This window comes from Urocitellus parryii, chromosome 6 (genome assembly GCF_045843805.1).
Source record: "Urocitellus parryii isolate mUroPar1 chromosome 6, mUroPar1.hap1, whole genome shotgun sequence".
Classification (NCBI taxonomy): Eukaryota; Metazoa; Chordata; class Mammalia; order Rodentia; family Sciuridae; genus Urocitellus; species Urocitellus parryii.
The window spans coordinates 60,990,892-61,011,951 of NC_135536.1; the positions used below are offsets into that span (position 1 = coordinate 60,990,892).

At 40.8% G+C, this 21,060-nt stretch overlaps 1 protein-coding gene across 3 annotated transcripts in view; it reads left to right on the top strand.

Moving 5' to 3' along the window:
- The first annotated feature begins 1,683 nt into the window (after nucleotides 1-1,683).
- The window catches only part of Abhd12b (abhydrolase domain containing 12B), a 30,020-nt gene continuing 10,643 nt past the window's right edge, over nucleotides 1,684-21,060 (top strand). The window contains exons 1-9 of one of the 3 annotated variants that reach the window (XM_077800221.1): nucleotides 1,684-1,778; nucleotides 6,475-6,602; nucleotides 7,451-7,553; nucleotides 9,209-9,332; nucleotides 12,140-12,148; nucleotides 15,083-15,143; nucleotides 15,252-15,381; nucleotides 15,809-15,846; nucleotides 18,050-18,129. In XM_077800221.1, the coding sequence (XP_077656347.1) occupies nucleotides 1,684-1,778; nucleotides 6,475-6,602; nucleotides 7,451-7,553; nucleotides 9,209-9,332; nucleotides 12,140-12,148; nucleotides 15,083-15,143; nucleotides 15,252-15,381; nucleotides 15,809-15,846; nucleotides 18,050-18,129 (768 nt within the window). Of the gene's footprint in view, nucleotides 1,779-6,474; nucleotides 6,603-7,450; nucleotides 7,554-9,208; nucleotides 9,333-11,463; nucleotides 11,495-12,139; nucleotides 12,149-15,082; nucleotides 15,144-15,251; nucleotides 15,382-15,808; nucleotides 15,847-18,049; nucleotides 18,130-21,060 lie in introns of all 3 variants that reach the window. The other 2 variants (XM_026391072.2, XM_026391073.2) reach the window with 2 other exon arrangements.

Here is a 21,060-nt window from a genome sequence, read left to right on the forward strand (position 1 = left end):
GGAATCCAATATGGTACCTGACATCTAAAAGACACTCTGTCTATAGGTGCTTAATAAATGAATGAACTTTTTTTTTTCTTAGATTCTGCCCAATCATATTGGAGATTGCTCTCTGATTTTCCCTTTCCACCCCAGAGAAACTACCTATGGTGGGAAAGCCTCTTCCTGATCCTTAATTCTCATGATGTTATAAAAAATGTCAGAAAGTGATTTTCAGCTTCCAAGATTTGGTTGGTCATTTCAAGGTATCCCTAGAAATTGGGCGTATGTTCACAACTTTGTGGCCTCAATTAGCAGGCAGGCTTCTATTCTCTCAACCTAAACAGATGGAAATAGAATCTGGGGCCATTCTGGCTGCTTTTCTCTTTTCCCTCTGCTAGCCATCTCTGGTCCCTTCATTTTCATAAGGCAAGAAAGGCCTAGAGTCTTATCCAGAGCTTCCCTGAACAAGTTCTGTGAGATTCCAGACCATCTTTAGAACCAACTCCTGGAGTGGAATCAGACATCTGCTTGAACCTTTCTCATCATGCAGGGAGTAGCCCTGTGAAAACTCACTTGCAGCTGCCTCATCAATCAGGCTGAGATTCCATTGGTCCTTCTTGATGGATTCTTGTTCTTTCTTGATGAGAATCAGGAAACAAACATTCCCCGAAGGGTTGTAAGAGGCAATGAATACAATCTCCTTCTGTCTGGCCAGTTCTATGAAATGGTCTAGTTCTCAAAAAGAACCCTTCTTGAAAATTGTGTCTTTTCCTCCACGTTGTTCAATGATCCCCTAGCAGATGGGTCCCTATGCACCCACCTTCTGGGGGCTAGCAGTCTCCTGCTCTGTCCTCTGCCCAAAAAGAGCAGGCACCACAGAAAATCGCACTTCACCTCTGGTGATGCTGCACCAAGGATGCGTCTTCATCCAAGACAAAGCCTTGATGCTGGCTGGCATCAAATTGCATCCCTTTTCTTCCCTTTTATCTCCACACTTGTGCCCTGTGGCTTCCCTGGAGCAGTTCTGGTAGACTCATAATCCCTGCTCCTAGGAGAAAATTATGCAATGCAAATCTGTACCAGGTGCTAACCATTACAAGGTGTGAACAAAAATGGAGTTCTGTTTTATAATGCTAAATAAACAAAACAACCACAAGATTTTGTCTTTGGATACCTGGAATAACTGTAGTTCATAACCCAATGGACAGATCAAACATTGCTCAACCAAAGGATGCCAAAAAAATTCTTGCTACAGTAATGATATGAAGATCTTTTAACTCTGTGCCTATTAAATGTTTGTTTGAGTTCTGCTATAATAATATTACTTCACGCAGGCCTCTTGCTCCTGCGTGCACACGGAGGTATAATGGGAATCAAATAAAAATGAAATGCTGCATAGCTTCACTTAGGATACTTTTGTTTCTATTGAACATCTATCTGTGTATGTATGGGGGTAGCAGGGAGCACGCTGTGCCAGGCAGAAGCCCACTCGCAGGCGGCCCCTGGCTCCTGCGGCGGGTCCAGCGCCTCCCGCAGCATCACGCTGCAGAGCACCCCGCGCCGCCGTCGGCCTGGCGCCTAGAAGAAGGGCAGGCGTGGGCGCCGCAGGGGTGGGGCGGACCTGAGCGGCGACTCTGGGTGGCAGTTCCCGCGGCGGTGGCGGTGGCGGTGGCGACAGTTCGGGACATGGCACAGCACGCGATGGACTCTCAGGATTGTGAGGCGGACGCGGCCCCTGGGCCCCCAGCCTGCGACTTCGTGGCCACCTGGTGGAACATGGTCCTGCGGAACCTGAGGTGAGTACGCCCCGCCAGCGACACAGGAGCCCCTATGGCAGGACAGAGGTCGCGCAGGGCGAGCGTGCCGCAGCCTGGCCCTGACACAGAAGCCCTACCCTTGCCCCACTTCGCGGACTCCTGGCCAGCACTGCGGCACCAGGGGGCTTCAGTGGCCTTCAGAGTCCTGCAAGTTCCCAGGGCTCCTTGGCATGGTCTTATGCTCAGTCTTGACCCCCCTACCTGGGCCAGTGAATCTCACAGAACTGACCTCCAGAACTTAAAATTTTAGGAGAGGAGGGGGTTTGAAGTTGAGATTTGAAATAGAAGTCGGGTTCCTATACCAAAATCTCTTTTCATCTATTTTTCACTAATATACAAAATGGATTTTGATACTACTAACAGTAGTGGTAATAAGAATATACTGTGTGCAATTATCTTTGCTGGTCTTCTTAGGTCAAGGAACTGTCAGTGTAGATGGAAAAAGGTCAGAAAGTTGCTGCCTGGCTCCCCAAATGTGAATGATCAGGTGTGCATTTAAAGAACACCTCCACAAATGCTAAAGCTATGTAGTACATTGAAATCACAAAGTGGTGTTGCCTGTGCCAAGTTCTCACATTGTTTAAATCTAGAAATGTCTGTATTTTAGAGGGATATATCCCTCTGATATATGTGTGTATATATATATCTTCTTCCCATGGGTTGAATAATAATTTTCAATTACTGGAATTGATTAGCAACATACCACCAGTCTTGTTCTCGTGGAAACCAGGTATTAGTTGGAGACCTGGACACGGAAGACTTTTATATTTCCTGTTGTTTTATTGATGTGGTAAGGTATTGGCATTTTTGTTTATATTTCTTCTTTCTATTCATTTTTAATTTGTGTGGATGACAAAAAAATCCCAGAATCGTATCCAGACACAGGAGACTTCACTTTGGAATGTGATGATGACTACTGGGGATCTTTTCTCTTCCTTCCCTAGCTTAGTGCAGTTATCATAGAGTGGCTCTCTCTGATGAGGTATGCAGAACCCATACCAGGACACCTTTGGAATATTCTGTCTGTACTTTTCAAATTTCACAATCATAGGACTCTCTGCTTCCCGCCCCACCTTATTTGGTTATTCTAGGAAAGCTGGCATCTGCCACCTCTCCCTTTTCGTAGACTTAATGGCTGATTACTTAATGTCCATGCTAACAGAGCTTTGATTAGGTAGAGATTCAAAGCTGCATTTTCATTCTCTTAGAGAACAACCTACTTTTGTTGATAATGGAGTAGGAGGTTGGGAGTTGGGGACCCCATGATTTATATTACTAATTAATAAAAAATAACTCTCAAGAGATGATGATCTCTGAAAGGATAAAGTACCAGTGTTTTTTTTTTTTTTAATCGAAACAGATTATTGATCTAACATAAAACATGTTAAGGCTGAGGCATAGACCTGTTTCTGGCACCTGGAATCCTTTTAGTTTCTTGGAGCCAAGTAGGTATAAATCAGCAAACGTTCATGGAGGATTTGCTGTGTGCTTGGCCCTGCTTATAGTGCTAGGTCTATTGTCACGTTTTCAGAGGCTTAAGGAGAACATTTAATCATATTATACTTTCGGTGGTAGTCTATTTATTTACTTTTCAAAAATTTCATCTGACATAATTGCTACTTAAGGTGGGTTGGTCCTTTACAGTAAGTCTCCATCGCAAATGATCTTTAAATTGGAAAAAATGGAAAACATTCCCAGGAAAGAAGATGGCATAGGTCAAAGGTTATTTTCTTCCTTATTTGCCTATGTCACCAAGTTGTCACATTTCTAGAGTGCTTAGTAATATGCAGATAAACTAGTCATTCTTCTCACAGGTTATCTACTATCTCTGATGCTCTTTCCTATATCATAGGTTCAAGGAACAAATGAAATAAATAATAATAATAATAATAATAATAATAATATCCCTGTTCTTTTAGAACTCTCAGTGATCTCTTTTCAATTGTAGTTCAAAATAAAGAATAAAAGAATGAAGCCCTCCCTTTCTCCCCCAAAACTCCAAAAATCGTGGCTCATGAAAGAAATACACCTTTCAGCCTTCAATCTGTGGTTCAACAGATATTTATTGAACTTGGCTCTGTGCTACACAGGTGAGATGTAAAAGAAGCACACATATCACATGATTCATGCCTGGCACAGTGAGGGGAAGATGGGCTAATAATGAGAAAACTATCAGAGAACAAGGTAGGGTCAAACTGAGGCCCCATTATAATTAGTGGGAAGGATGGAAAGAAAGGGAAGGTCACTGTGGGAAGATCTGTCTTGGGAGACTTCCACAAAGAAGATACACTTGAGTGTGTGTGAAGGGGTAGGGGTGGAATTTGGTTTGGATGATGCATCTTGGTACTCAGTGATCCACACATGTTGGCTGCATGAGTCAGCAGGTAGGAAGGATGTACAAAGCATCTTCGTATTTGGAATAGTTGTTTGACCAAATGTGGTTGTATTTGGGCTCCCAAAAGCTGGTTTGCAGACACCTCTGAGTAGGAATGTTATCAGCTCAGATTCCACTAGGTTTCACCAGTAAGAATCATCCATTTAGGTGCCGTGCCTCTGTGGGATGCTTCACGGTTATAGCCACCACTGATCAAAGGGCAAACAAAGAACACCAAGGCACCAAGCTTTTTTTGATGTGGCTGGCTGGTAGCAGAGATTGAGCTGAAACTGCATCCTCTGCTCAAATAAGGTCTATTAGCCACTGGTGACTTTTGATCCCCCACTGATCTAAGGGAAGTCAAATTGACAACCCCCTACTTAAAAGAAGCGCCTTTGCATTATTGATGCTCTGAGGAATCTGGTCACTCTGTTCTTTTCCCGAAGTGCTTCTCAGAGAAGTGCCTTGAGCTATTTGAGAGAAGGGTCGTGTATGAATTATTCTTTAAAAAAAGAAACGCATTTCCCTCTACTGCTTCTGCTTCCCAAGCAGACCTTCAAAAGATAACTTAGCGGGAGACTACCCTGCCTACCTTCAAAAGATAACTTAGTGGGAGACTAACAGGCAGGGTAGCAGTGAGTGCAGGGAATCTGGCAAGAGCAAGCAGGAGGCAGCCCAAACTGGGAGCAGGCACAACTCTGCCAACCTGTGTTCCCTTGTGCCCATGTTGCCTTGATCTGTGGCTCAAAATGGTCTCCCTAGGTGTTGATTTCTTATCTCTAAAATCAGAGCAATGACCTCTTTTTCCTGCTGTCTTCAGGGGGGTTATTTTACAGTGTTATGAAACAATCATCTTCATTTATTTCTTGCTGATTTTATGAGTAGGGTAATTTCCCATGTGCAATGTATTTGAAGAGCCATCTAAGATCCTTAGCCCATTTCTTTTCCACTCTTTCAGAACTACCGGGAATCTATCTTCTCCCTTCAGTACTTGAGGGAGAATTAATATTTTAGGGGGTATTTCTTTGGTGACTTTGTCATCAGAGGGCTTCTGAGAACACAGAAACAGCAAGGAGGAAAGAAGGTGGGAGAAAGTAGGGACCCCAAGAAAGGGCAAGGGTGCAGACGTGGAGAAGAGGATCCTAAAATAAGAGTCTCTAAGAACATAACTATGCCAGAGGCTGGCCTTGTTCCTGGGGTTCACTTTGCCTACACGAAGGGCAAGTTGAACTCAGCAGGAGAGTGACAGCTCACTGTAGTTTTCACAGGGGTCAGGCAGACTTGGGGATGTGTGACTCATTCCTTGGCCTGCAAGGCTGGGAAGGACTTTTAGCTTTGTAGACTCCTCATTTGTGAAGCAGAGGTAACACTTATCTTCTAAACTGCCTCTTGGGTAGCAGAAAAATCAGGACAGTAGAACAGAGTGCTTTCTATCTTTCCAACCTTACAATATGACTACATTGGGCAGTCTTAATGTTGGTAGATTACAATAGGAAAAGGATTTATTGAATAGACGATGTGGACAAAAACTGGAAGCAGATAATAATATTAACCTCCTGTGTCCCTCATCTGTCAAAAATGGAAGACCTCTTGACCTTCATGAGAGATGTGATTCAAGACAGAGGTGGAATTAGTGACCCCCATGGACAAATCATCACGTTGATGGTTTGTGTCATAGAGGACAGTAGAATGCGCAAGACGCCGATGGTCTCATCCCACTTCTTCCAGGTCCCACCCTCCTGCTCCCCACCCTCTTCTCACAGGTGCCTCTCCTCCAGGAATGTCACTCAGAAGTGGGGGTGTTCTCTCATTGGATTTTTTTTCCTCCTAAGACTCAGTCAGAAGAGAGAAGATCTAATGATGTCACTCGCTGCTTTACATAGTAGGAGCAACAGCTAACCTGTGTAGTGCTGCGTTGTGATGTGATTTTGAACACAGAAACTATTAAGCTGGCTGCATCTTGTTTACTAATGACTTTGGGGTCTAGTTTTGGCCTTCTATGGGGCAACACGGAGGACAAATCTGACCCTGGTGCATTCGTCAGCTCTTGCCCTCCTTCCCTGTCATGCCCTGGCCTTTTCAGGGACTAGACAGGGCTCTGTCTTCTTCACTGTGTTTCTCTTCAGGGCCCAGCTTAGACAAGTATGTGTAGTTCTGTGAAGGATTTTGCTTAATCGCCCAGTTACCTGGAATGCCCAATGTTAGTCTCTAAAGTTTGATTTGAACTATGGGAGAAAAAAACAAACCAAGTCAAACTTGGACTGATTTTGAAAACCTTGTGTGTTTCCCAATATCTTGCAGATCTCTTCCACACTCCTGTTCAACACTCAGAGGAAAAATTGCTGCTCTGTACAACAGCTTTACTAGTAAACCATTAAAAGAACACATTTTCCCTCCTCTGATGGACATGCTGATTTATTTTAATTTTTGTAAGTGTATACTTCCCATGAATTTATCCCAAATAAAGATCTCACTGTCCTTAATGTTATAACATAATGAAAAAGACTTGTAAATTACAAATTTGTGGCTAGATTTAAACAATATGAAACCTATTTTCAGTATTGATTTTTGGAGGCTAGCATAAATCCTTTAAGCTGTTGGGAATAGGCAAAGTCACTTGTGTGACTTGTGACTGGGCCTTGTGACTGGGGTTTCAGTTCAGGACCTCAGTCTTCAAATTAGCTGTTGACATGGATACCTGACTGCTCACGGAATTCTGTTTTTCTCTTTTCTCTCTTATAAGAATCCCTTGGAGAAGTAGGGGATGGGGGAGGAAAAGAAAAAGGGGGAGGAAAGGAGAAGGAAGAGAGCAGATAGAGGAAGGGACTCCTGGGTGCTATTGGTCAGTGTAACAGTCCTAGCTCTTACTGACCAGCTCCCTAGTATACCTCAATCACTTCTGGCCTTAGGCTAATGATTAGGTTTTTCTTCAGTGGCAGAATATTCATTGTTTCCTTCTGGGCCCTCTTACCTTATCAGAGGAATGGTTTCCTCTGCTGTTAGGTTGAGCCAAAGAGAAGGATTGAACAAACTCTCTTACTCTATTGTGGGCTACCATGCTGGTGCTATTATAAAATCTAGCTTTAGGTTTTATTTCTTTTTTATTTCTGCTGGCTAGCCCTAGTTGATAAAACTCTTTGCAAGTCATTTAGTGGCTTGCAACTTAGAAACCAGTTTGCCTACAAAGACTCATTCCTGTTTGTTTGCTTTTTTTTGGTTGTCATTAAAAGACGTGGAATTTGATTGATTCTGGTAGTCAATAATTTTTATTTTCCAGACAAAGCTCCATTTCTTGTGGATTTAAAGAAACCAGAGTCAAAGATTCCTCACACGGTGAACTTCTACATAAGGGTTGAACCCCGAGTGATGCTGGGAATCTGGTGAGTACATGGATTGGACACTGAGATGCTTGATGGACCAGGTTTTCCTGTTAGAAGGGCAAAGGGGAACAATGCTGCCTTACCTGTCTGCGTGGGGGTTGGTGCTCCTTGGGAATCGTTCCATAACACCTTCTCCTTACAGTGAAATCTGACCTGATTAATTCTGCTTCTCAGGAATTTTTGCTTCAGAGTGTGAGGTCAGATGTTGCCCTTGGCTTGTGGGCCCTGCACCTCTTCTTACTCCACACCACCCTTGTTATGTCTTCTGCTCCAGGCACATCAAGCCACAGTTCCCCAGGATATGCTTTGTCCCAGCACGTCATTCTGCCTCATCTTCTTGCATGCCCTCCTTTTGCATAGCTAATTGTCTACTCATCTTTTTTGGGTTTTGCTTTAACTGACAATTTTAAGGAAAACTTTTCCTTAGACCCCATTTTAAGCATGTGCTTTGGTGGCCGCCTGTGCTTGTCTTGTCCATGAAGACGTTTTTTTTCTCATAATTAAATAAATGTTTGTGTGATTATTTGGTTAATGCCTGTTTTCCTTATAAAACCACAGCTTGCAGAGAAGACAGACTTTGGTGGTGGGCTCTGACCGATTAGCCTAATTCTTGGTACATGAAGGGCATGCAATAAATATTTGTCAGATGAAGCCAGGAACGTTCTGTTGCCTTTTTCTGTTATGCTAATCTCAGTCTTTTCTTGTTTGGTTCTACTACTTATTCTTGGCTGACAAATTTCCAGTGCTCTGTCTTACACTGCGTCTCCCTGAGTTTAAACCTCTGATCATAGAATGTTTGGGAATCAATATGGGTGCACATGGTTTCTTCCTAACCTGCAGGGAACAGGTCAGCTAACAGTGTTGGAATTGGGAAATCTTTCTGTTCTTTGCTTTTCCCCCTCTGGCCCTCAGTTTGTTGAGATGGTTGTCTCATTAGAACCAACTCACTCAGGAAGTGGTGCCTGTCCCTTAATAATCAAGAGAACGGAAGCTTTGTCATTTCTTGATCTGTTTTGCAAGTCCCCTGTGACATGTCATGTGTCAGCATTTGCATTTTTAGGGTTCTTTCATTGGTTTAGCAAGATGGAGGAACAGGACCACACAGGTATTTATGATCACAAGATCACATGATTTCATGGATAGAATAGCTTGGCTTCATGTTGAAGTTCTCTTTCCTACATAACTTGATTTTTCCTTTAAAATCTCTCTAACTTTTTCTCTTCAGCCAAACTAATGGCAGATGGCAAGTATCTATTATCTTTTACTTGTCTCTATTTGTTTTTGGTTATTTCAATGGACTGCACCTAAGAACTGGAGTCTTGAAAGCTTAATGGGTACAAGACTCAAGAGAATTGAAACAGTAAATGGTTAAAAGTGTTGCCTTTGTTCATGGGCCAGTGGGTCAGGACAGTAAGATTTTCATCATAAGATGTTTTGTGGTATTATATTTTAAATTTAATTGGTGCATGTATTACTCATGTAAAAATTTAAAAATATTCTAGAATAGAATATAAATATATGAATGTATAAATAATATAAATACATAAACACACACACACACACACACAGGTGCCCCATAATGAAGGCCTCAGATTTTGGCAAGGATAGAGAATTCCTCCCTCTTACATGTTTTTGATAACCTCCTTCCTCTTCAGGCACACAGTCCCCAGCTGTCGGGGAGAAGATGCCAAGGGGAAGGACTGTTGCTGGTATGAAGCAGCCCTTCACGATGGGAACCCGATTATTGTTTATCTTCATGGCAGTGCAGAACATAGGTCAGTGCCTCTGCTTGCATTTTTTTTTTTAAGGAGATTAAGAGCATCTCAGTGTTGCTGTGGGAGAGTGAAGCAGGATTCAGTTTTTAAACTGTGCTGGCATGTCTTCACACATTTTTTTTTCCTTTTTTGAAATCTAAGGGTGTTCTGGCAAAAGACTTCTCTTTAGAAAATTGTTTTATGAGAAGAATAATATGGATCCTTAACTGGGATGGAGAAAAGAATGATTCTTCCAAAATCTGGATGTTGATTTCAGAGAAGGCAGTGGTTCCTTTACTCCTTAAGAATATCCAAACTGATAGCTTGAACCTGTTGTCAGAATCAAAATGGAGTCTTTTTGTCAAGTTTGAACCACAAAGTCAATAAATAAAACCAGAAGGTTTTGAAGATTTGCATGCATCTATGTCCCATAACCTGATAATAGGAATTATTCACAGGTCACTCTGCCAAAACCACAGCCTGGTACAAAGCCCACTTCAACCTTAGACAGAAATACTTGTGCAAGGACGTCTGCCCAGCAACTCTCTGTTCAATCTCTGACTGGTGCTACCCTTGTTATTAATCCTTGTTCCTGAGGCTTATCATTTCCAAATATCTTATGTAATCCTCCTGATTTTGCATTTAAGAACTTCCCCTTGCCTCATTCTTTTTGAATACACTCATAGTTTACTGTGGCATACATAGTTCCACGGCAGTGCTCTGCTATTCCTGGATATTCTTCAAATACTCTTTGGAGAATCTCTCTCTGATTGTTATTTAGGTTGACAAACCCATGGATGACTGGAAAGGGGTCAGGCATGCTTTCTGAGGGAAAGGAAGATCAATTTCCACATCAATGGACTTTTCAGAAAACTACAGTGGAGAGTCCTTTATTTAGCATCAACCCTGTTAATTAAAAGGATGACTCCTAGGAGAAATCATCTGGAATTCTGACCCCAGGAATTGGGGGCCATCTGACTAATTCTAGTCTAGAATATTCATGCCTCACCTCACTCTCTAGTCCCTACCTTGCTTTGTAAGGAAGAACGTTTCCAGGAAGACTGGCTGTCCTTTGATGTGCTGTCAGAGCTGTCCCTGGACCTGTCTCATTACCTTAGGTGATGGATATGAGCCATGACTGCACCTCTTTGGTCTGGGGAGGGGCGCTGAGGCTTGAAGCCCACCGGTCTCCATTCATCTCTGGAGGGAACTTCCAGCTAAGTGACAAGCCCTGGAATCTGCCTCTTGGCTAGCTTGCCTGTGTCTTTTTTCTCCCTTTTTTTTTCTGTCAGGTGATGTCTTTTTCTCATGACTTGCCTTTCCTCAAGGGGCTTGCTTGATGTGTCCATTTCAGAATCACATTTGTTGAGGTTTCCTGCGGAATTCGGCAGTCTTCGACATTGTTCAGTGCAGCGTAAACTTGGGCAGGGTGCTGCAATGTGCTTATTTGAAGGATCACGGGGAACATACTTACCGTGTGTGCCTCTGTGTGAATCTGAAATTGTCCCCAGTTGTCCTAGAGTCATTGGTTCTGGGGTTGGCCACACCTGCCTCTTGGCTTCTGCCCAAGAGTCTCAGCTTGCTGTCAGAAAATGGTTTTAAAGAATCCTCTGTCTTTTGACTCATTTTTGTTAATGTGAGAATAATCAATAGGGTCATTTTGTGGAAGAAACATCTTTTGTCCTTGCAGGGCAGTGAGCCTCACTCCTTCACCTCATCTTGTGTTCAATGACACAGGGGATGGGATACAGGCAAATTATAATTTAGTGCAACTTGACTCCATCATCCCTTGTTCTGAAGAGTCATTTTCTGGAACTTACTTCCCTTTAGCTTCTAAAAGTATTCCTAGAGATAAGTCTAGTTGCATAGAAATGAAAGGAGATGGATTATCAGTACTTCATCAGATGCTCACCTCAGAGAGATTTGGGTGCCCAACGCGTGTGTGGAGAAATGGCCAACAACAGGGCCATTGATCACTCTCCCTGAAACATCTAAGCTGGCTCTGCTACCAAGAAGCAGTTCTCTTGCTCCCAGTTGTTTATTTCTCTAATCTAAAAAAGAATGGCATGAAATGCCAACAGCATTTGAGTGATTTTTATTGAACTCATCATCGTAATTCATAATTCTTATTTTTTTTTCCCTAACCTCTTCTATAGGGCAGCCCCTCACAGGCTTGAGCTGGTAAAGGTATGTCTGAAGAGGCCTCACAGAAGTTTGTTTGCTCCTTCCTTCCTTCCTTCTTTCCTCTTCCTTCCTTCCTTCCTTCCTCTTCCTTCCTTCCTTCCTTCCTTCCTTCCTTCCTTCCTTCCTTCCTTCCTCCCTTCCTCCTCCTCCTTCCTTCCTTCCTTCCTTCCTTCCTTCCTTCCTTCCTTCCTTCCTTCCTTCCTTTATTTCTCCCTTTCTTGGTGGTGCTGGGGATTGAACCCAGGACCTTGCTCATCCTAGGCCAGAGCTCTACTACTAAGCTATATCCCCATGTACTAAAGAGGCCTCAAAACATCAGTTCTGTAAATCCCCATTGATTCCCTTCTGGGCTATAGTCATAAGATCTCCTTAGGTCCTTAGCCTGGTTATCTCCTGAGAGGTCCCAGGGTGAGTTGTGATGTCTGGGACCTCATACACTTTCATGCACTCGTTCCCTTCATCTCAAAAAAAAAAAAAAAGATGGAAGACACTTAGATTTTTCTCCCCCCTCCCCAAGGATAGGGGATAGGTGTATTAAATGGGAAATTTCTTCTCCTTGTATAAGGATCTCTTAAGTGGTATAGAATAAAAATTCCGAATGTCTTCTTTTAAAAGTCCATGAAACCCTGGCTTTAGTCCTACATAAAGTTTTGCAGAGTAGCCTGGTGGCTGCGCTGTGCTGTCCTCACTTCTCACTCCAGTTTGTTGGGACATTCCCTGCATTTCCAAGTGTGAGGAACATGGCTGGCTCTCCACTTAGCCATATCTGCCTCAGAACTGGTCCAGCGAGCTGCCTGTTGATCCTCTGCAGTTAGGTAATCTCTGTTGCAGGTGACTGGGCTGCTATTCCATTATTGACCCTGAGGCTTGGTCTTTCCTCCCACACACTGGCTTCCTCCTCAGTTCTTTCCAGCCTATAAACTGGCCTATAATCTGTCCTGTGATCTAGGCCTATAATCCTGCCAGCCTCAGTATCTCTAGCACTTCTTCACCCGCCCTCCCTGTGCAGTCAGGAAACTCCACTCCTTTCCACACCTCCACCCATATCAGTGCATCTCACAGGTGACCCTTGCCGATGGGTTGTGCTGGGTGAGATTAACAACTGAGCACTGGAGAGTTTCAGTAATTTGTTCAGTCACCCAGTTTTCAGAGGCAGGAGGATATCTATTCATTTGTGGGTTTGCTTTCTATCCCACATTGGCCCTTTGCTATTCGTACTTAGGAAATGGTGAAGCAGATGATGATCAGAATTGAGGGTTTTTTTCCCCTCTCACTCAGAGCTGAATTGCATGACCTCAGTGTTCCCAGAAAGAAGAGTTGTACATACGAAAAGAAGGCGGCTAGTCCCTGTCATGGTTAGGATGGCTGGGGAAGGCAGTGGCTGGTATGACTTTTCCCCTGGCACCTTTTGTGTACCAAGTGCTGCCTTCACCATTGCCGAATAGGACCAGGCTTCCAGAGCCTTCCCTTTTCTACTTTGGATAGGTGCTTTCTTTCAGAAAACAAATCTTTTTTTTTTTTTTTTTTTTTTTGTACCTGGGATTGAACTCAGGGACACGCAACCCCTGAGCCACATCCCCAGCCCTATTTTGTATTTTATTTGGAGGCAGGGTCTCACTGAGTTGCTTAGCACCTCGCTTTTGCTGAGGATGGCTTTGAACTTGCGATTCTCCTGTCTCATCCTCCCAAGCTGCTAGGATTACAGGGATGTGCCACCTCTCCTGGAAGAAAGCAAGTCTTTTTATTAAATTCTTCCTTGCTTGCTTGCTTCCTTTCTTGATTCTGTTCCTTCAATCACTTAGTGCAGCTATTCACATTTATTTGTATTTCCCCATCTTTATTTCTCTTTTTATACAAAGAGGAAATATGACACTATGATTGTCTCTATATATCTATATATAAGTTTATGTTATGCTCTTTTAATACTGTTTTGTAAATATCCTTCCATGCTTTTAGTTATCATAATTAACCAATTTAAAGCTTCCTATTTATTTACAAACTTTGTCTACTTAACTCCTCCATTACTGTTGGATTTTGTTTTTCTGAATTCATTTTAAATAGTATTACTACTGAAAACTTTAAGCATGTAGTTTTTTTTTTAATTTCTTTTTTTTTTAAATGGGACTGGGGATCAAACCCAAAGCTTTGCACACGTTATGCAGGCACTATATCCCCATCCTTTTCCCTTCTTTTTTGGCATATTTTCCTAGAGATAAATTCTTAGGAGAAGGACTTGCTACTCTTGTTGTTCTTGAGTTGTGTTGTCAAATGGTCCTTTAATACATGTGCCATAAGTTACACATGATTATCCCCATTTCTCTGAATGCTTAGCTGCCACGTGTGTTAGCTTTTCTTGAGGGAATGTAATTTGAATTGATATTTAAAAGTTCCATTTAATTTCTAATTATTAGTTCAACTTGTATTTAAAATGTCCTCCGTGAGGTTTAGCTGCTCACGTCTGTGCTGAAGGAGGGGAAGCACAGTACTTGGACATAGGCAGAATCTTGGATCTGCCTCTGAAAACTGGGTGACAGAACAAATTACTGAAACTCTCCCGTGCTCAGTTTTTTAATTAATTAATTAATTAATTAATTAATTATTTTTTATGGTACTGGGGATTGAGCCCATTTAACCACTGAAACACATTCTCAGAGTTTTTCATTTTTTTATTTTGAGATGGTCTTGTCAAGTTGCCTAGGGACTTGCAAAGTTGCTGAGGCTGGCTTTGAACTTGTGATCTTCCCACCTCAGCCTACTGAGCTGCTGCAATTACATGAATGTGCCACCGTGCCCAGCTCTCAGTTACTAAGAATCTGTAAAATGAGAATAATATCTAACTTACTGTCATGAGGGTTAAATATAAACTGTCTGCACATTAATAATGCATTCTTTTTATGTCTCTTTGTCATTGTGTTTCACTTCATGCAAAATTATTTTTTTCACATTCTTTCCTTCTTTACCTGTGAGGGGCTTGGTGGTGGTTTCATGTGTTCGCTTGATCTCTAATTTTGATTGAATTTAATTCTTGGTGGGGTTCTTTTTTTTTGTCTTTTTTGGAACTGGGGGTCGAACCCAGGGCTTTGCGAATGCAAGGCAGACGCTTTGCCACTGAGCTACATCCCAGCCCTGAATTTAATTCTTTAGCTGATCATATTTAATATAAACATCTTCTTAATGCTTGATTGCCTCTACTACAACTGTGTAGAGTCCTTATTTCTCAAGGGAATTCTTTAAAAAGACAAAATGCAATCCATGTAATTCTCCAATGATCCTAAAAGTAATGTTTTTTACTTTTCAGAATAATGTTTTTACACTTAAAAGTTCAGTAACTTGGCCAAAGTCACTCAGCTGGTAGGTGTGACCTTGGCGGTTAGGTGTGACCCTGGTAGTTAGGTGTGACCCTGGCAGTCTGACCTTGCTCTGCGAGGTTGCTTTCCATCTTTCCCACTGAGTCTGAGTTCCTCAGGTTTGAAGACATACGCTAGATTTCAAAAGTACAAATTTCCCCCACCTATTAAACCATCACAAATAGGTTCATGGATCTATTAAGGAGCCTTTCCTGTTTACACCTTCAGTTTCAAGTGACGGCAGCTCTTTGTTACCCAGGTGCTGAGTGATGGTGGCTTTCATGTTCTATCTGTTGACTATAGAGGTATGTGTTAAGAACAGTGTTCAAAGATTTCCAAATAAGCAAGAGGCTTTTTTGATGATCGCTTGTTTTGGGGATGGTGATATTGTGCTTGCCTTTGCTTGCTGCCAGGGTTTGGGGACTCAACAGGGAAGCCCACGGAGGAGGGACTGACTGCGGATGCTATTTGTGTCTATGAGTGGACCAAGGCAAGATGTGGTGCCACTCCCGTGTGTCTCTGGGGCCACTCTCTGGGCACAGGGTGAGTGAGAGCTGAAGATGTGTCCTTTGGTGGGGACTTGGGGCTTTAGGGTCACATCAAAGGCAGCCGAGAGCAGTGGAAGGGGCACTGAGCTCTAGGAGATAGGGACTCTTTTCTGGTTTCTCTTCTTCTCCAGAAATGGCTAGAGACCTTGCTATCTCAGTTTGCCTGTTTGTAAAACAAGGGAGGGTCCTGTCAGCTCCATGGATCTAGGACACTGAAGTTCATTCTGGACTTTCCTGGAGAGTTTTAAAGAAAAGGATTTTTAATTTAGGGCTTGTGGAAACTCTTGAAATCCTGTGCAAGTTTGTGTCAGAGAGCTCAGAGCTTTCATCAAATACTCATTCTGGATGTTTTGCATTTTGTGTTACTTAATTGACTATTAAGTCATTGCTTCACATATGGACTAATATGCATTGCTTTACAGAGTTGCAACAAATGCTGCAAAAGTGTTAGAAGAGAAAGGTAATGTAAAATGTTTCCATGGATTAATTTCTTGGCTTCAGGTGGGAAATAGAAAGAATCAAGAGACTGTTGTGTCCACTTTGAACACAGAGATGCCAATGGCATCCTTTTGTGGACAGTTCCTTGCAGGTAACAAACGTTCTTCTCTTTACTTAATATAAAATAATGGTTGCTCTGGGGGCTATGAAATTTAAAATTAATACCAAGGGAAGAATTAAAAATGCCTTAAGATGAATTTTCTTTGTGAAGTGATGTTAATTAAAATTTCAGGAGAGGAAAATAACATTATGAAAGGATAGTCAGGACTTGGTTTCTGCAGTCCTTCTTATATAATAGCTATGTCAATATTTCTTCAAGCAATTTATTTATTTATTTCATATCAGGGATTGAACCTAGAGTGCTTTACCACTAAGCCACATCTCCAGCCCTTTTTGTTTCTTATCTTGAGACAGAATCTTGCTAAGTTGATTAGGGCCTTGCTAAGTTGCTGAGGCTCGCCACAAACTTGTGGCCTCAGCCTCCCAATTTGCTGGGATGATAGACATGTACCACTACACCTGGTCTCAAAGTGATTTGAGAATAGCTTGTATCAGAATCTATTGAGTGCATTTGTGAAAAATGTAGGTTTCCTGGATCCTACCTGGTTTCACAAATTAGAATCTTTATGAATAGGGCCAAGTAATATTTTTTAAGATAAAAAATTGGGGCTGGGGATGTGGCTCAAGCGGTAGCGCGCTCGCCTGGCATGTGTGCAGCCCGGGTTCGATCCTCAGCACCACATACAAACAAAGATGTTGTGTCTGCCAAAAACTAAAAAATAAATATTAAAAAAATTCTCTCTCTCTCTCTCTCACACTCTCTCTCTTTAAAAAAAAAGATAAAAAATTGGAATTTGCTTCATATATAAAATATTGGATCAATAAAAATATTAATTACCTGAATGCTATCAAGTTTCAAAATTCCAAAACTCAATTATCTACTTTTTTTAAAAAAATATTTATTTATTTAGTTCTCGGCGGACACAACATCTTTGTTGGTATGTGGTGCTGAGGATCGAACCCGGGCCGCACACATGCCAGGCAAGCACGCTACCGCTTGAGCCACATCCCCAACCCCTCAATTATCTACTTTAAACCCTTTCTTTTGTTCTTTTTTCTTTTTGCCTTGCTGGAGATTGAACCTAGGGCTTCCTGCATTTTAGGCAAGCATGCTACCACTGAGCTACACCTCCAACCCTCTTTTCTTTATTTTCATATGTCTAGTTATTTTTGATTAAGTGCTAGTAATTTTTATGGATAATCATAGAGATGATTTAAGACTTGGGGTGATGTTGTCTTCTTCCAGAAATGATTTACTTTTCTTCTGAAAGGCAGTTGTGCTATGAACAGATTACTTGAATCCAATCAGCGATTGAGCTGATTCGAAGCTCTGCTTAAGCTTTTATGAAAGCTGGTTTATTTCTGGTCCATATTCCTCTCCTAGTGTGTAGTTCTTTGAGGTAACAACCAAAAGCTTGAGAAATGTTCTTGGATCTTCCCCTTTGTCAGATCCTGAACTCTCATTTTCTCCTTTTGGTTGTGAAGAATACTAAAAGTACTGTTTAATTTCTAATTCTGTCAACTATCCACCAGTGCTTTCAGCTGATTTGAGGGGAAAGGCAGCTCAAACTTTCTTGGCTTTTCTCAGTGGTATTTGCTCTGAAAATTCTCACTGATCAGTAATCCTCTTGTGCCTTCAAACATATAAATATGCACATACACATACACATACTGTCTTCCCCATACATTTTCTAATTGTGCAGAGGGGATATTGCCCAAAACAACCTAATCTCTCTCTGGCACATTTTAAACAATAGACTTCAGAATACTCTGTCTCCCTGTAGTGCTTTGCTTTCTTAAATTGTCCAAGCCCTGAAAAATCTTGTATTCTTAGAAGAAGGTAGTGGTTTTAACCATCATCTGCATAAAAACCTCAAGGGTGGAGGAGAAACTTTGTTAAAAATGAACACTCTTGTTCCTTACTCCCAACACTGTGACTCTTGAGTGTGGTGTGGGGTCCAGGAAATTGCATTGTTAATAAGCCTTGCAAATCATTTTGAAGCAGGTAGTTCATGTACAAGACTGTGAGGATCCCTTATCTAGGGAAGGTGGTATTTGAATAGGGGAATTACTATTTTTTTCTTTTTTATTTTACTATTTTCAAGGATGCCCAGTTGATGCCATTGTCTTGGAAGCTCCTTTTACCAACATATGGGATGCAAGTATCAACTATCCCTTGTTAAAGGTAAGTCTCTGATCCATATTTACAAGTTATCAAAGCATAGACTATATCTACACATGTATGTTTATCAACTATCTTCCTTTTCTTAATTAGTTTTATATGTCTCTAAGTTAGTCTAACCAGAGACAGTTTATTATTAGCCAGTTACTATTAAAGGGGACCCCTGGCTTTTGTATTTGGTAATTTATTTATTTTCTTCTAACAAATTGAGTGACTTAAGAGTGAAAGCCTTTTTGTCCTTTCATTAACTTTACTTGTTATCTTTTATAATTTTAATATAGACTTGCCTTTTATTATTTATTATTCATTTTTTAAATTGAAAATAAGCTTTCATGCATCATTTTTAGCCCTACAAATGTTGGCCATATAACTTTTATGATTTTATCATAAGAAAGTTTCTAGATAATTCAAGGAAACTGCTAAATGCTTTTACACACTATTATAGATAAAGACAACAGTCTTCTTAATAAAGTATTAAGAATTGGGCCACAAATTGTCATTTTAAAATCTGTTGTGTATATTATTATAATTTTATTTTATTCAAATTTTATAATTTTATTCCATGCCTATTGTTGTAGAAATGTTGGAAGGAGGGAGAGAGAGAGAAAGGGGGTGGGGTGGGGGGAGAGCGAGAGATAGAGAGAGAAAGAGAGAGAGAGAGAGAGAGAGAGAGAGAGAGAGAGAGAGAAGGGAAGGCAGGAGGAGCTGGGGCTTTGGGGGTCCTATATGGCCCCAGTTGTGTTGTTTGAGGCTGTGAGTCATCATAGGGTTATTTTAATATAACTGTTTACTTTTGAAATCTTTTGTACAGTAGATGATCATAGAATGTTCTGGAATTTGTTAACCATTTTTAGGGAAAGGTAGCTCTCACTACTTCTGGTGCAGCCAGTTCACAGAATCACATAATCTTAAAAATACCCTTAATATTTAAACTTCGACTTAACACAAGAATCTACTCGATAATTGAAAATATTAGATGTTGAGTAATGTAAGATTCAATAAATGATACATTATCAACTGTTTCTAGACAATTGAATGTTTATTTTGATATAACCATTAGTTGGGTATCTATTATTTTACTCTTGGTAATTGCAGATAAGTTCATTAAATTATAAGTTTCTAACAAAATTAATCATTAAAAGATTCAATATTTTCATCTAATTTATTTTTTTAAATTCTAATTTGTTTTATATGACAGCAGGATGCATTACAATTCATATTACACATATAGAGCACAATTTTTCATATCTCTGTACACAAAGTAAGTAACACCATTTATGTCTTCAACTATGTACTTAGGGTAATAATGTCCATCTCATTCCACCGTCTTTTCTACCCCATCCCCCCTCCTCCTTCCTCCTCTTTGCTCTGTCTAGAGTTCGTCTATTCCTCCCATTCTCCCTTTCCCTATCCCACTATGAATCAGTCTCCTTGTATCAGAGAAAACATTTGGCATTGGTTTTTTGGGATTGGCTAACTTCACTTAGCATTATATTCTCCAAATCCATCCATTTACCTGCAAATGCCATGATTTTATTCTCTTTTAATGCTGAATAGTATTCCATTGTGTATATATATCACATTTTTGCTATCCATTCATCTACTGAAGGGCATCTAGGTTGGTTCCACAGTTTAGCTATTGTGAATTGAGCTGCTATAAACATTGATGTGGCTGTGTCCCTGTAGTATGCTGTTTTTAAGTCTTTGGGGTAAAAACCAAGGACTGGGATAGCTGAGTCAAATGTTGGTTCCATTCCAAGTTTTCTAAGGATCTCCATACTGCTTTCCAGATTGGTTGCACCAATTTGTAGTCCCACCAGCAATGTATGAGTGTACCTTTTTTCCCACATACTTGCCAACACTTATCGTTGTTTGTATTTTTTTTTAATATTTATTTTTTAGTTATCGGCGGACACAACATCTTTGTTTGTATGTGGTGCTGAGAATCGAACCCGGGCCGCACGCATGCCAGGCGAGCGCGCTACCGCTTGAGCTACATCCCCAGCCCCTTGTTTGTATTCTTAATAGGTGCCATTCTGACTGGTGTGAGATGAAATCTTAGAGTAGTTTTGATTTGCATTTCTCTAATTACTAGAGATATTGAACATTGTCTTATATATTTGTTGATTGATTGTATATCATCTTCTGAGAGGAGTCTGTTCAGGTCCTTGGCCCATTTATTTATTGGGTTTTTTTTTTTGATGTTAGGTTTTTTGAGTTATTTATATATCCTAGAGATTAGTGCTTTATCTGATGTGTGTGGTAAAAATTTGCCCCCAAAATGTAGGCTCTCTGTTCACCTCTTGTTACTTTTATTCTTGGTAAATGCCATCCTAACTGGAATCTCAGTGTAGTTTTAATTTGCATTGTGATTTTTGACATTAACCAAAAGATGAACTAGTAACTAGTTGCAAGTTTTTAACTAAAATTTAAATCACTGTCTAGTACTTCCTTAAGATCTCAAAAAGATGAACCAAAACATGGTATAGGATAGGAATAAACAGAAGTTACTCAGGAATATTTGTTGTCATTTACTATCTAACTGTGTTTTTCAACCTAAGCTCAAGCAAGAAATGAAGAGCAATGTCCAAAGGAGCTCTAAGGGTCACAAAATTTGGAGGGTATTGAATATATTTCCTGACTTAGAAGTAAATTTCACTCAGTAGCAACAAATTTGAAGAATCTGTGGATATCCAAAAAGCAACTGGTTCCTGTAAGACAAGGCTTGTTTTGAGTCATAAAGTCTGCTTTGAAATGAACCTTGCTACATTCTAGCAGATAAGACTACTGCTGTATGACTAGAGTTTTCATTATCTACTGTTCTTTGTGTCTTTGGTTACAGGACTAAATCAAATTTTAAAATTTTGTTAATTTTGAAATTTAGCAAAATAGGGGAAATACATGATTTAATGAATCATTACAAATTAACATATA